This window comes from Hippoglossus stenolepis, chromosome 1, assembly GCF_022539355.2.
Source record: "Hippoglossus stenolepis isolate QCI-W04-F060 chromosome 1, HSTE1.2, whole genome shotgun sequence".
NCBI lineage: Eukaryota > Metazoa > Chordata > Actinopteri > Pleuronectiformes > Pleuronectidae > Hippoglossus > Hippoglossus stenolepis.
The window spans coordinates 25,079,396-25,092,821 of record NC_061483.1 but is presented as its reverse complement, the minus strand read 5'-3'; the positions used below and the strand labels follow the sequence as shown (position 1 = coordinate 25,092,821).

General features: G+C 39.3%; 2 protein-coding genes across 2 annotated transcripts; both read left to right on the top strand.

Moving 5' to 3' along the window:
• Nucleotides 1–467: 467 nt before the first annotated feature.
• On the top strand, nt 468–3,383 carry LOC118113908 (cytochrome c oxidase subunit 5A, mitochondrial). Its single transcript, XM_035164032.1, has 5 exons — nt 468–626; nt 2,272–2,388; nt 2,551–2,672; nt 2,926–3,048; nt 3,261–3,383. The coding sequence occupies exons 1-4, from the start codon at nt 554–556 to the stop codon at nt 3,037–3,039; spliced, it is 426 nt and encodes a 141-aa protein (XP_035019923.1). The 5' UTR covers nt 468–553; the 3' UTR covers nt 3,040–3,048; nt 3,261–3,383.
• Nucleotides 3,384–5,160: 1,777 nt separating this feature from the next.
• fam219b (family with sequence similarity 219 member B) lies at nt 5,161–12,868 on the top strand. The gene is made up of 6 exons (XM_035161475.1): nt 5,161–5,378; nt 5,796–5,904; nt 8,134–8,227; nt 8,346–8,423; nt 9,304–9,355; nt 10,193–12,868. The coding sequence occupies exons 1-6, from the start codon at nt 5,310–5,312 to the stop codon at nt 10,340–10,342; spliced, it is 552 nt and encodes a 183-aa protein (XP_035017366.1). The 5' UTR covers nt 5,161–5,309; the 3' UTR covers nt 10,343–12,868.
• The last annotated feature ends 558 nt before the right edge of the window (nt 12,869–13,426 follow it).

The following is a 13,426-nucleotide window of genomic DNA, read 5'->3' as shown; positions in this document are numbered from 1 at the left end:
GAAGTGACCTGACCCCAAAACACATCTTCTCATGCGACTTGATAGATTCTTTCATTAGACCCTCAAACCCTGACTGAAGTTAACCACAAGTCAAGATCAGTGCATTTAGGACTCCAGCTGATATTGATAATAATAATAATTATCGCAATCATAATAATCACAATAATAATAATAATAATATAGTTTGTATTAAAATGTAAACAGTTGATATCTAGCTATAATATGATAATGCTGTAGATACTTTGTAACAACCACTATATACTGTATATATATATCGATATATAGATATCGATATCTATATATAGATATCGATATATATATGTGTGTGTGTGTGTGTGTATGTGTGTGTGTGTGTGTGTGTGTGTAGACTGTATATAAAAACAACCACAAACAACCAACCTACACTCACCCACCGCTTAGGAAAACGGACCAATCAGCAGCTCGGACGTACAAGGCTTCGGCTCTCTCCGGTAGTCACGTGACGGCCCGTCGTGCTCGTCTGTCCTGAGTCGCCCTCGTTAGCACCGGGACTGTTAGCATCCACAGCGGCACCATGTTCCGAGCCGTGTTCCGTCTGTCAGCCGCGGGGAGCCGGACTGTGGCTCGGTCACGACCCTGCTACTCAGGTGGGACTGTCCGCTTCACACATGGCGTTGAAATGAGTAACCGGTGTTATGAAGAGGACTAAATTTGACTTAGCCGGCTAGCCGCTTAGCTTAGCTGCCGCCGCTTTGTGTGTGTGGGTGGAAGCTAGCGCAGGGTGACATTGAAGTGTTCTCCTGAGTACAGATCCTCATGGACCGGACAGGAGTGTTTTTATGAGTCGTCGCGTCTCCTTGAGTATTTTTACTGAGCAGGCGCGACACTGATTGGAGCTAAGAAGCCTCGACCTTGTGATGACCCCTCTGGGTTTGTTCCTGAGCGTCAGTGGCTGCAGCAGTTCACAGGCATCGGATATCAACACGTTACAGGACTAACCCACCTCTGACCATGTTAGCTACAAGGTTATTATGTACATTCACAGGTTGAACCACTGTTGTTACTGCCAGGGGAGCGTGTGTACTCTGGTGATGGTGACACGAATCAGATGAATCGATACTGATGAGATTGAATAATGTATTATGTGATAAATGTGGAGTTAGGATTTTGCCAGTCCATAGTTATATGCATCCTGGGATGTCATGCTATTTATTATATTCCTGTTGGGTGAGACAAGTTATGGTCAATAACAATGTAATGCTTTCTGTATTTGCATCCTAATGTGGGTTTAGTATTTTTAAAATCGGTGTGTTGTGGAGGTCACATGCACTAAGTCAAGTTGTGTTTGTCCTCTATCATGTACAACGCGTTAACAGACACACATCCACCAACCTGATCGAGGCAGTGTATCTACAGATGCTGCTTGATTTTATTATTTGTATTTTTTTGTAAGTTATTTATTAGAACAAAACAGGAGTACATAGAAAAAAATGGCAAGAAGAATAACACGCAGTGCAGGGAGAGGCAGAAAACCCAGTGAGCCTTTTTAAAGCCGCCACCTAAGTAATATTCAAAATTACATTCAGAAAATGATATCACTCCTTATGAGGGTTATTCAATTGATAATAACATGATCAGTATATTCAGCAACATATTTGTGTATGTGATGTGAATATGTGTGGACATGCCTTCACAGGTGAGTTTAATATGATATGGTTCCTTGAAGCACTGAACAAGTACCTAACAACTCCTAGTTTCTGTAAAGACACACTCTCTGTTCTGTATTTAATAGAAGTGTTGCCTCATTTTGTGATAGATCATTGAATTAGGATTTGTACCGTGTGCTCTTTTAGTTTTAAAATGCGTATATCTGAATAAGGACCTGCAGTATTTAATTTTTCTCTTTTAAGAACAGCCTCATTAGATGTTTATAGAAAGAATAGTTTTATCCTTAAGTCACACTCAATGCCAAGTTGTCAAAGTTAAATGTTGCCTTCACTGATGTGAAACAATGTGTATAATGTTTTTGTATACATTGAGTTTATTTATAATTTTCACCCTTCTCTTTTGGGCTGGGCATTGAATCTTGTCTGTTGTTGTCAAAAAGCATGAATAGTCAATAAGAGAAGTTTTACTCCTTTAATCATGGTCTAGCTTTTTACATCATCAACTAGTAGCTTTTTAATTTTTGATCACTTTGAAATTACATTTGACCCTATTTATAACCATATGTATAAATAATAATTAGGAATCAATATTTCATAGTCTCTATTTCTGCTTCATGTTTTTCAGCCCCACTGGCCTCCAGATGTTACTCCCATGCTAAGGTGGAAACAGACGAGGAGTTTGATGCCCGTTGGATCACTTACTTCAGCAAACCCGACATAGATGCCTGGGAACTGAGGAAAGGTGACTGTTCATGGCTGATGTTTATCGTGTTCTGATGACGTGTTTATTTAGCATTTACTTTGTTCACTCAAAGTTATGGTTCCAATTGGTAATATGGCATTTTTATTATATTAGTGCTTCTGTGAACTAATCTGGGCATTTTCCAATACTTTCAACCTAAAGGCATGAACACCCTGATTGGGTATGACCTGGTGCCTGAGCCCAAAGTCTTGGATTCGGCACTGCGAGCTTGTCGAAGACTGAATGACCTGGCCAGTGCCGTCCGCATCCTTGAGGCTGTCAAGGTGAATTATACTTCCTGTTTGGGCTCACTTAGGGTCGGCCATAACCTTTTCTTCAGCAGAGAGCGGAAACTGCTGACACTCCCAGGACCAGATGTTTAAAATATGTTTTAAAAAATGATTGTGAATTGTGATAGTGAATTCTCTGATACTAATAACTCAACTTCTCACCATCCAGTATGCAAATATTGCCTGTGACAAAATGCTCCTCATGTTTTGCTGATTTTGTGTGTGAATGTGTGTTTGTGTTTTGCAGGACAAAGCAGGCCCCTGCAAAGACATCTATCCCTACCTGATCCAGGAGCTCAAGCCCACCCTGGCAGAACTCGGCATCTCAACACCAGAAGAGCTGGGCATTGATAAGTTATAGACTGTCAAGGTGAGACTGAACTATATTGAACTCCTACACATTAACTTGGGAAGGTGATTATGCTTTTAGAAAGATACAGTAACTGGTAGACCCGGAAGTAGTGATGCTGTCCAGTGCTGTATACCTATGCTGGCCCTATCTGACTCGTGAAATTAGATTAGAGGTTATATTGGATATCATTTGCTTGCAGCTGAATAAATGTTTTGTTCCTCCTTCCTCAGGTCATTTGATGTATAAAGAGATCCTGATTCTCTCCTGTCAAAAATGTCTATATTGTTGATTAAATCCATGCTGTCCTGTTGTGTACAAAATGGTGGACCTAATAAAGAAAACCAATAATTCTATAATGTGTCAGTTTTCCTTTTCTCTTAATTTTTTCTTCTTATTCTATACGTCCAGTCCTTTTTGTTAAAGCAGCCTGAATTATTGATGGTTGTGTTACATTTAATGTGCTATCAGTGCTGGGGCTTACAATGGAATAGAGCTGCTGGTGATGTCAGTAGTTACATCTCTGCTTCACCTGCTGGCATTATGTCAAGTTATTAGCAGTCTTGTTGTTATTGGAGTGAGTGCAGGACGTAATAGCAACTAAAATACTTGTCAGTTGTGACTCAGTGTCAACACTCACTGTCCAACGTTTGACCCGTGTATATGACCAAAAAATATATACAAATCTTTTAAAGCGAGAGTTACAGACAGAAACACTACATGAGAAAATGAAAAACAACTAAAAGTCAAGCATAGGGAAATCACATTTCAGCTTCTTAACCATGCCAAGTTTAAACAATGACATCTTAAGGAGTCTGCCTCGACACTGTTTGCTCTGTATGCTGCTGTATATCTTATGTCAATAAGGAAATGCATGCTGCAATAGCTGAAGTTGAAAATGGGAAAGTGATTCATATAATATGCAGCAAAAAAACAAAGTCTTGTTCATGTGAAAGGTTTGTTTAAAATACAAATGTGAAGAGGTCATCGACAAACTGTCAGAACAGGAATGGGGATGAAGTAAAAGAATCTGCACCGGTCACTCATGAGATCTGTCTTTGACTATGAATGTGAAGCTTACATGTCAGCTGTAGAGCCTGACTGCTTTTCAGTTGGCTGGTAAAATATATATATATATATATATGATATAGACATATCACATATTTAAAGGTATCAGCATATTGTCCTGCATGTCCTGACATGAATACTTTTTTAAAACAAAATGCAGAAGAGGATTTGGTGTAATTTAGAAATGGTAAAAATACAAACCTATATCTACAAATATGCTTTGTACCAAATTTAGCTAATTTCCATATAGTTCACCTCCCAGGGTAAAACCTATTGCTACCACAGATGGACAATAACCTGCCAGCCTACACTAGATATTAAATATAAAAACCATCAGCAAATATATTTAAATTGTGTGTGCCACCTGACCCAGAATTCCAGTATTGGTCGAGGTCTATACAGCAGCAGAATCAAACCCCAAGTTAGATGTATTACAAATCAGATCTGACAGCGATCCTGTACTTACAAGCATAAAATCTGGCAGATTATTTATGACAGATATTACCACAGAAAGATTCCTTATAATGTACAAGATGGAAGGTAAGGGGATAGTTACACACTTTCTTTGGGTTGTGGCTCATATTGGTGTTTAGGGAAATGAGCTGTGGACAGACTGAGCAGTTAAACACTTAAAAAAGTAAAAACAAGCCAAGACACTTATCAGGAACTATGCTCAGTCAACATGGCTGGAATGATAGGATGACAATGAAACTGAGAGACATTTACATTATACACAAGGACATGCTGGGAAGTTGCAGAGCAGGAAACAAAGTAGGAAAAGATCATTGTCCATCTGAGAATAGCCATAGAAAAATTAAACAGGCAAAAACGCATGGACAAGAAACAATGGGACATATATTATTACATTGTGAGAAATGAATTGTGATAAATTAATTGTCCCATGGCTTTTAGTTGTCTGGTCTAATGGGAAAAAACACCGGCAACATTTATGTTTTTGAAAAAGAAATATATGCGTGTGTGTGTGTGGGTGTACAGTCCAGACGGTGGCGATAACGCGCCTCTGAGTCTGTTCTCTTACTGCCAATGAATACAAAAGAAGAATGAAGGGGGGACACCAAAGAAGAAGAAGAGAGGAAAGAAGGAGGAAATCCCAAAGAAGAAAATCCCAAAGAAGCGGCGGAGGAGGTGTCCCGGCGGTGGGAGCTGTGTCGTCATGGCGGTGCGGTGCTGCAGACTGGGACAGTAACACGAACATGATGAACGACATCATAGAGGAGCCGGAGAAGGACACTCTGCTGGAGCCGCAGCCACAAGTTCAGTCGGTAAAGTCAGCTAACACACCAGCTAGCCCGGCTAACGCTAGCCCCTACTCCCAGACTGACTAGCCTAGCCTGTGATTTTGTTTTTGACAGCTCTTCAGATGAGGCATGCCCACTAAATATTTGACTGTTTCACTGAAGCGAAGTTTGGCTATGAATTATATATGGAGTGACATGTTTAACATTGTTGTCTCTGCCTGTCTGCCCGGAGTTTTCTATTTTCATAACTGCATGTGGCTGCTGAAATGTTGGCGTTTACCACTGGAGACAGACTTGAGCTGGATATGATAGATCACACATCGTTGTTGATTTAAAACAAAGAGTTGTGGTCCTGTCATTTAGATAGCACACGGAGTCGGTGACTTGGCTTCTGTAAGTGAACATAAGATACAGATGTTTCTTTAATTTCTGCAACCCAAGGGGCCCAGTGGTGGAACAAGACCTAAGGTGGCCGATGGAGGCATCAGGCCTGTGGAGAAGAGAGGACCTTACATCATGTCCAGAGTTCCGGCCATCCACCTCAAACTACGTAAGCAGTTTCTTGACTCATCCTAACCAATAACGCATTGTTATTATTGTTTTTATGAATTCAGCTGTGGTGAATATTGTCGTATGTTGCATAAAATGGGTCAGAATTGAATGTGTGGCCAGCAGAACCTGAGTCATATGACACTGAATGGCTCAGACGCCCTCAGGTCGGATCATAGTGTTTTCATGGCTTTTAACTTTTCATAATGTCGTTCACAGCTTACTTCCATCAATTTCATGGCCCTGATGTCTTTGTGTCACGTTGAACACAATGTATTGCTTTACTGTAAACTCAACAAATGTCTCCCTTACACAGACTAAGTACAGACTAAGATTCCAACATTTACTTGCATCTTCAAAACGCACTTTCTGCTCCTGTGGGGAAGTAATGTTGGATTTTGTGCATGGGGAGTCACCACAGTGTGAATCTGTCATGTGAGTTCTGAGAGATTTGTTGCATGAAGACCCATGACACATTCCACAGTCTTCTTTGTCTCGGTTCAAAACGTGTTCACGCTCAGTAATTGGCGTAAGGGAAAGGTAATGTGAAATTGAACTGAGTTTATCCTCTGGGTTTACTGAATCATTATTGACTTTTGGTTTCAAATTTCTTTGGCATTACTTGTTAAACCCGACTTTAATAGAAACACTTTAATGCATTAAGTAAACATATAAAAAAACTAAACCAAAGGTTTGTTGAATTGAAAAAAAGAATGATTTATTATACTTTATAACCAGTTTTCAGCCGTTTTAAAAAAACACTGTTGGTTTGAAATACATGATGTAATTGCTGGATTTTGCGAACCTGATGTAGCTACTTTTTCAAAGTGTCTTTAGGCCTGCGGAGAAACTCCAGAGAATTGGGTCCAGACTTAGAAACCCCTTAGAGGGTTGGTGTGCACATTTCAGCAGGCGTTAAAAAAGACAATAATAAAATCTTGTTTCTAAATCCCCATAAGATTCTTCAAATGTAGTTCTTGGATCAAAACTTGAAACTAAGTGTAATTGAGGTCAAAATCACTCGTGTGACTGCATGATGCTTAGGTTGTGTTGGATCATGGGAGAAGAACAACAGGAAAGGCCAAGACATACTCATATTTACCGTGGATGTATTATACATATGGCTGGGCGATATGGCCTAAAACAAATGTCGCAATATTTTTCATCAACTCCGTGGGGCTCTTCACTTTCTTTCACTCTCTCCATGCTCTCTTCCCTCCTCTCCTGATACAAAAATGCGCATGCACGCAGGCGAGTTTTCTGGATGGGCGGGGGAGTGAGCTGTCTGCTGTGAGACAGGCATGAGGAGAGAGAAGTGGAACTTCTGCTTAAAACATTCACGTGACAATTTGTACTCGATCGTCGAGATATGGTAATTTAATACATCTCACATGGAACCAGCCGCGATATATATCGAGTATATTCCATATATCGCCCACCTCTGATTATACAGTGTATTGAAAGCCGATGTCAGACCCATATTATTGTCTCAGTTTGCATGTGTATCTTCAATGTGTTGAATCCACCCAATTTCTGCTAAGAGAATCTAAAAAGCCTTATCATGAACTCAGTTTAGATGTGTAACCATCATATGTGGATGTCAAACCTTTACAAAGAAGAACTTGTTCTCCTTGTGAAATGTGTGTGGGGGGAGTATCATAAATGTTGAGTGCTACACTGAGCTGAGAATATTTTTTCTCATTTCAGTGATACACTCTGGTGAGACTGTTCGAGGCTTTACCAATAATATAGGGGTTTTCTGGAATTGCAGTATAGTTTCTCATAACTTCTGTTTTTGTGGTTATGAATGTCAACTGATCATTATATAGGATGATTGTCCCAAAATATTAGTAATGATATGGTAACTTGGGAAACATGGTAAATGATCTGTATTTATATAGAGCTTTTCTAGTCTTGATGACAACTCAAAGCGCTTTACAGTACAGTTTATTGCCACACACATTTATACAGTGCATCTATGGGCAGCACTGTATCTACGAGAACGGCGCAGCTGTCCCGGGAAATTCGGGCTTCAGTATCTTGCCCAAGGACACTTTGACATGCAGAGGGTGAAGAATGGAAACGAATCGCACACCTTCCAGTTAGAGGAAGGCCGCAGCCGTTATTAGCTGTTCTTAGCTCAATAAACCCACATATGACATTTGACTTGACCATTATCCAGTCTGTCCTTCTCAACACAAAAAATGTCTCTTATTCTGATTATTTGTAGAGAAACACAGGGAGATGGCAAGAAAAGCACTGAAGAAGAAAGCCCTCTCACCAGGACCTCCGGTGACGCATCAGCCCAGACAAGGAGTCAAGAGGTGAGGAGAAGAGGCCTGAGGGGTTAGGAGGAAGCTGCTGGTTGTCATTGTCATGTCAGCATAATGCAGGAGAGGCTTGTTTTGCAGCAATTTTTACCTTCTGGCTCTCTCTTTTTAGGACGATGAAATATAACAAGGGCTACGCTGCTTTGAGTCAGCATGCTGAGGACACTCTGGTTGCACTGGACTCAGACAGGTAAGATTACACCAAGTATAGGTGTGATACTGTTGTTGAATTCCTACTATATACATTAAATTGAATCTTAAGCCGTTTTCAGACATGTCCTGCGGAGGATCTCCGGAGAATTGGGTCCGGACTTTCTCCGCAGTTTGTCTTTCACACATGCAAAACACAGCAGGAGCTTCTCTGCTCTGATGAGTTAAAAAAAAAAAAAATCATCTGCAGGATTCAGATTGAAGTGAGAGGTGGTGCAGCAGGCAGAGGCAGGAAGTAACGTATTCATACCGCTGCGAACATCACAAGATTTTGCTCACAGCACATTGACGACAGCGTCAGCTCTTATAACCACAAACTGTCATGACATCTTCATCGGTGTCTTCTACGTGTATGTATGTGCACTCATGACCACAACGATCAGCAGATGGAGCCCTGCTGGTTACTCCCAGACAAAGGGTAGCCCAGCTTTTGCGGTTAGAGCCCCCACATTGTGGAATTTACCCACATTGAAGTTGGACTAATTCTCTAGCTTCTTTTAAATGCCGCCTTAAAACTTTTCGTTGTATGAAAGCCTTTACAAATGGTGGACATTGGCTCTTATTTAGACTGACTATTCCCATTTGTTTATTTATATAATTCTATCTATTTTATTGTTCTATATTCTCTGCTTGTGTTCCATTGTTTTATTCTCAGTTTTGTCCTTGTAAAACACTTTGTAACATTGTTAACAAAAGTTTATTATTATGATCATTATAATAATAGTTATTATTATGATACTTGTGTAGGCAGGTGAAAGAGACAGTCGCAGTTTCCTCGTTGTTTGTGTTGCTGGACATGTTTCGACAGATTTAAATTCTTTACATCAGAATGACAGAACCTGTCCTACTTGTCTGTGCAGTGATGAAGAGATCGATTTTGAGCAGTATTCCTCCGGATACTCTTCAGCGGAGGTGAGTTAGCCCCATGGCACGTTCTTCAGATGCACTCAGATGGCTACAACTGTGTGGTTGTTGTTTTTTTTGATCACCTATACATGTTCAAAGATTTGTGTTTCTATCAAGGCTTTGTGTTTTCAATTTTGCACTTTCGTCTTTGTGACCTCTGTCTGATATGAGTACCATCAAATTATGCACATTTACATGTATTTAATAAGTAAGGGGTTAAAATGGGCCAGTAATAGAAAACAGCACAGATGAAAGACGTTATCATGTGTATAACTGTACATGAAACAGATAGGACTGGAGCTAGCTCTTGTTTGTGTTTGTGTTCATTCATACATATTGTAAGAATCATGTATACCGAGTTACCTATGCATGGGAAAAAAATGGGCCTCTGGCTATTTCTTAACCTCAGATATGTGGTGAGAGTAGTTTACTCCATCTCGAGTTTAAATTCAGTTTTACCTGTTATCTCACATTGTTGTTGAGTAACTGAACAATTTGCATTATTCCAAAACAAACACACTCAATATGTGTAAAAGGTGCCTGGGAAGGCACAAAATCATAGACACCAATAAATGACAGATGTTTACTACCCAATTTAACCTTCATGCTAACAATAACTAGCAGATGACTTGACGTACTGGTAACCTAACTTGAAACCAAAAGTCAGCTGGGTTCAGTCGCAGAGAGTTCTTTTCTTCGTTTGGAGACTAAACACCTTTGTAATAAGGTTTGATTCAAAAGAACAGAGACTGTGAACAGATGGACCTCAGTGAGATGTTGATCAGGTTCAACCAGGTTACTCTGCGATGACTGTGTGTCACCGAGGTTCCCTTTGCTCTCCAGGTCCACCCTGATTTAAGCAGGCAGCTGCTTCAGGACGGCTACCGCCTGGACGAGATCCCTGATGACGAGGACCTAGACCTGATTCCGCCCAAAGCCATGGGCTCCTCCATGTGCTGCTGCTCTGAGGGCCCGTCTTGCTCCATGCAGTGACGCTGCTATCCTGACTCAAACCCCTGCAAGGTCTTAGTTCCAGTTCAAGTTGCTGTCTCAAGTCACTGGTGCCTGAGGCCTTCTTTCTAACCCAGCTCCCCCGCTGCGCTGCCTGAGGACTTCCAGCCCTGAAGCCAAAACTCCTGTTGATGCAGGACTGCGTGCACCGAAACGCTCAACCCACAAGAAGTGGCAGATGGATGTAAGAACAAGCCTTATCCACTGTGACCCCAAAGCTCGAGCTTTTTTCTATTTTTCTTTTTATCAACCTACAGGAACCATTACTATGCCACTGAGTGGGAGAGAAATTCACCATTTGGGACACGTCTGTGTTGATCCAGTGCAGTTCTGGATACCGTTGTTTCCTCTGGTTAACAGGTTTAAGCACGACATGTGTTTTAATGAATTTAATTTTTTTTTTTACATGTTAACTTACTGCTATTTGAAGCACCTCAAATCACCATTTACATTATCTGACTACTATTGTATTTAGTTTTTTTTTTTTAATGTCTCTGTCTTCAAAAATATTGTTTGATTTTTATTCCAAAATGAGATGACCACCAGGTATGACATTATTATTTGAACAAAAATAACCACATAAAATAACAGCGGAAAGAACATATTTTTCAAATCTAACCAGAAGACTGAATTGACATGGGATGTGTTGGGTTGTGACTGACTCTACTTCATTTCTCATAATAATAATAATAACAATAATAATAATTCTTTCAGCAAGTGATACTACCTTAAAAATCTTAAGAGGTTAGAATAGAATAAACCTGGCACTCGCAGATCATCGAAAGCCAGGATTATTTTTTTATACTGGTTTCCTATGATCTGACTCGTTGTGTCTAAAAAATATGAAAATAACTCATGGTTGTTACATGTTGTCTTTGAGTAAATACTCAAGTCTTACAAAGTGAAATATCCATTGTTGGATTAATACCTACACTTAACCAAATGTTACACATGTTTAAATGGCAGAAAATGTAAGCAGATTAAGTTACTGAAGTGCTTTGACAGAACAACTGATATTTGGTTTGAGTCAGTCTCTATATTGTATAAATAAGTTTCATTCCAGGAAAAAAATATCTTCCAAATAAGCTGCTACACAATAGAAAGTAGATGTAAAAACTACAAATATTAGGATTCCAGTTAAAGTCATCTTAAGACATTTATGAATGTGGTAAGATGTGTGTATGTTTAAATTCTAAAATGTTTTTTGTTTATTTGATATGCTTAAGAAAACAAATTGTCATAGATTTAAGTCAAGAAGAGGTTACTGTTTTTTGCCAAGATTGATATGTAGCATTTTAAGAGTTACATCTGATCCTGGACAGGATATTGAACCCGAAAATGTGTCCATGTGTCTGTGTGGACACCAGACCAGAGTTACATTATTTTATTTATTTAATTTTTTTTAATTAATTTGTTGCCTACATTAAAAACAAATAGGTTTCAGGTTCAAAACAATAAAACCAGATTACATTAGAATGGAAGTAAATGGGTACCTCTGTTTACTGTATGTAAAACTTTATGAACAACAATTCATATCCTTCTTAGTTTGTGTTACTGTCTGTTTTTGTTTCTTATACAATAGACACAAATGTGTGCCTAAAATGGCCGTCTTTATTATATTATTTTTCCACTTAAAACAATCTGTTGAGTCATGTTACAACCTGTGTCATATTAAACTATTGGTGTTTATTTTGAAACTGAGCATTAACAGAAAATGTTTAATGTCAGAGCAGAGCAAGTGACAGGGTTCACTTTTCAGGAGATGTTTTTGTGTGTGAGTGTGCAACCAGAAAGTAACTTGCCTTTCACGTGCATTAGTAAAATGAAATACAAATAAAAAAATGGAAATTGCACAACTGTTGAAGTGCATAGAGGATTTAAGTCACAACAAATGTGTGACAACTGTTATACTTGCACCACACTGTCTTAGGCTGTGATGTTAACTGTCTTATGAAATGATGTAGCTGACCACTTGAGGGTTAGAACTGGAAAGAGTTTGACATTTTATGTTAGAAAAAGCTGCAACCTTGATCTGTACTCTGCAGCGTCGCGATCAACTCTCTAATCCATCAAGTCTTTGCAAAGAAAACGCCTGATGTTGAAAACGTTACAACAGTAACACGAGCAATGTACTTTATCTCCGTGGTTGTAATGTGGGCCATTTAGGAATAAAGGCTGATTCCACGCTTACACTAAGTGTAGAATCAGTGATGAAAAGTGTATCAACCCCCTCGGCGCCCGGATCTGCATGATGTTCTTCATGTACATAAAAATATTGCACTTAACACCAGTGGTCAGTAGCAAGTACACTTGACTCACCTGTACTATGCAACTATTGGGACAATCTGCTTGTTATACAACATTGTGACAATAATAGCATAAAGTGTTATTGAATGCTAAATGCAATAACTTAAATTTGTTATTTTATGATGGTGAACACTAATCTTTTTTTATTTGATTGTACTGTGCATTGGTTTGCATTATTAAAAAAAACTCACTTATCTAAAATCCCGTGTGTTTTATTGTTACTATATTCATTAGTATTCATTTTCAACGATACCTGTGTGCAGAGGTCATAGGTCAATGAAGCTTTTCCATCATTGCAAATGAGTCGGGCACATTATGAACGTGGCAGATGTTGGCACCTCAAGGGGGCAGCATGTAGCTACGATACAGTCCCAATGAGATATGATTGGAGGCACCTTCCCGTGAGGGTGTTGTAGTACACTACAGTACTTTATTTTCTTTAAACGTCACTGCCATGTTGTGCAGCATCAACAGAAAGACACGATACTGTGAGTGTTGGAGAATTTAGTGACGTAAACAAAGCACACTTCCTGTTATAAAATATGTCTTTAAAACAAATATCCATTCCCTGATGACATGAATATCAATGATAAACGTGTATTTATAGGTTAAGAGATTGAGTTAGTCAACATATATGGTAGTATGTGAGTAGAACCCAATTCAAACACCTTTTAACTCTTTTAACGGCTTCAGGTTTAAACTTTTCATCTTAACCATGTGGCGTAGAAGGCCCCCCACAGCCACATGAGACTATAATAA

Bases quoted from the DNA above. Each gene is read 5' to 3' on its own strand.
- LOC118113908 (XM_035164032.1), top strand. From the start codon at position 554: ATGTTCCGAGCCGTGTTCCGTCTGTCAGCCGCGGGGAGCCGGACTGTG. The intron at 2,389-2,550 runs GTGACTGTTCAT...TTCAACCTAAAG, and splicing joins TGCCTGGGAACTGAGGAAAG to GCATGAACACCCTGATTGGG. The intron at 2,673-2,925 runs GTGAATTATACT...TGTGTTTTGCAG, and splicing joins GCATCCTTGAGGCTGTCAAG to GACAAAGCAGGCCCCTGCAA.
- fam219b (XM_035161475.1), top strand. From the start codon at position 5,310: ATGATGAACGACATCATAGAGGAGCCGGAGAAGGACACTCTGCTGGAG. The intron at 5,379-5,795 runs GTAAAGTCAGCT...CTGCAACCCAAG, and splicing joins CGCAGCCACAAGTTCAGTCG to GGGCCCAGTGGTGGAACAAG. The intron at 9,356-10,192 runs GTGAGTTAGCCC...TTTGCTCTCCAG, and splicing joins CCGGATACTCTTCAGCGGAG to GTCCACCCTGATTTAAGCAG.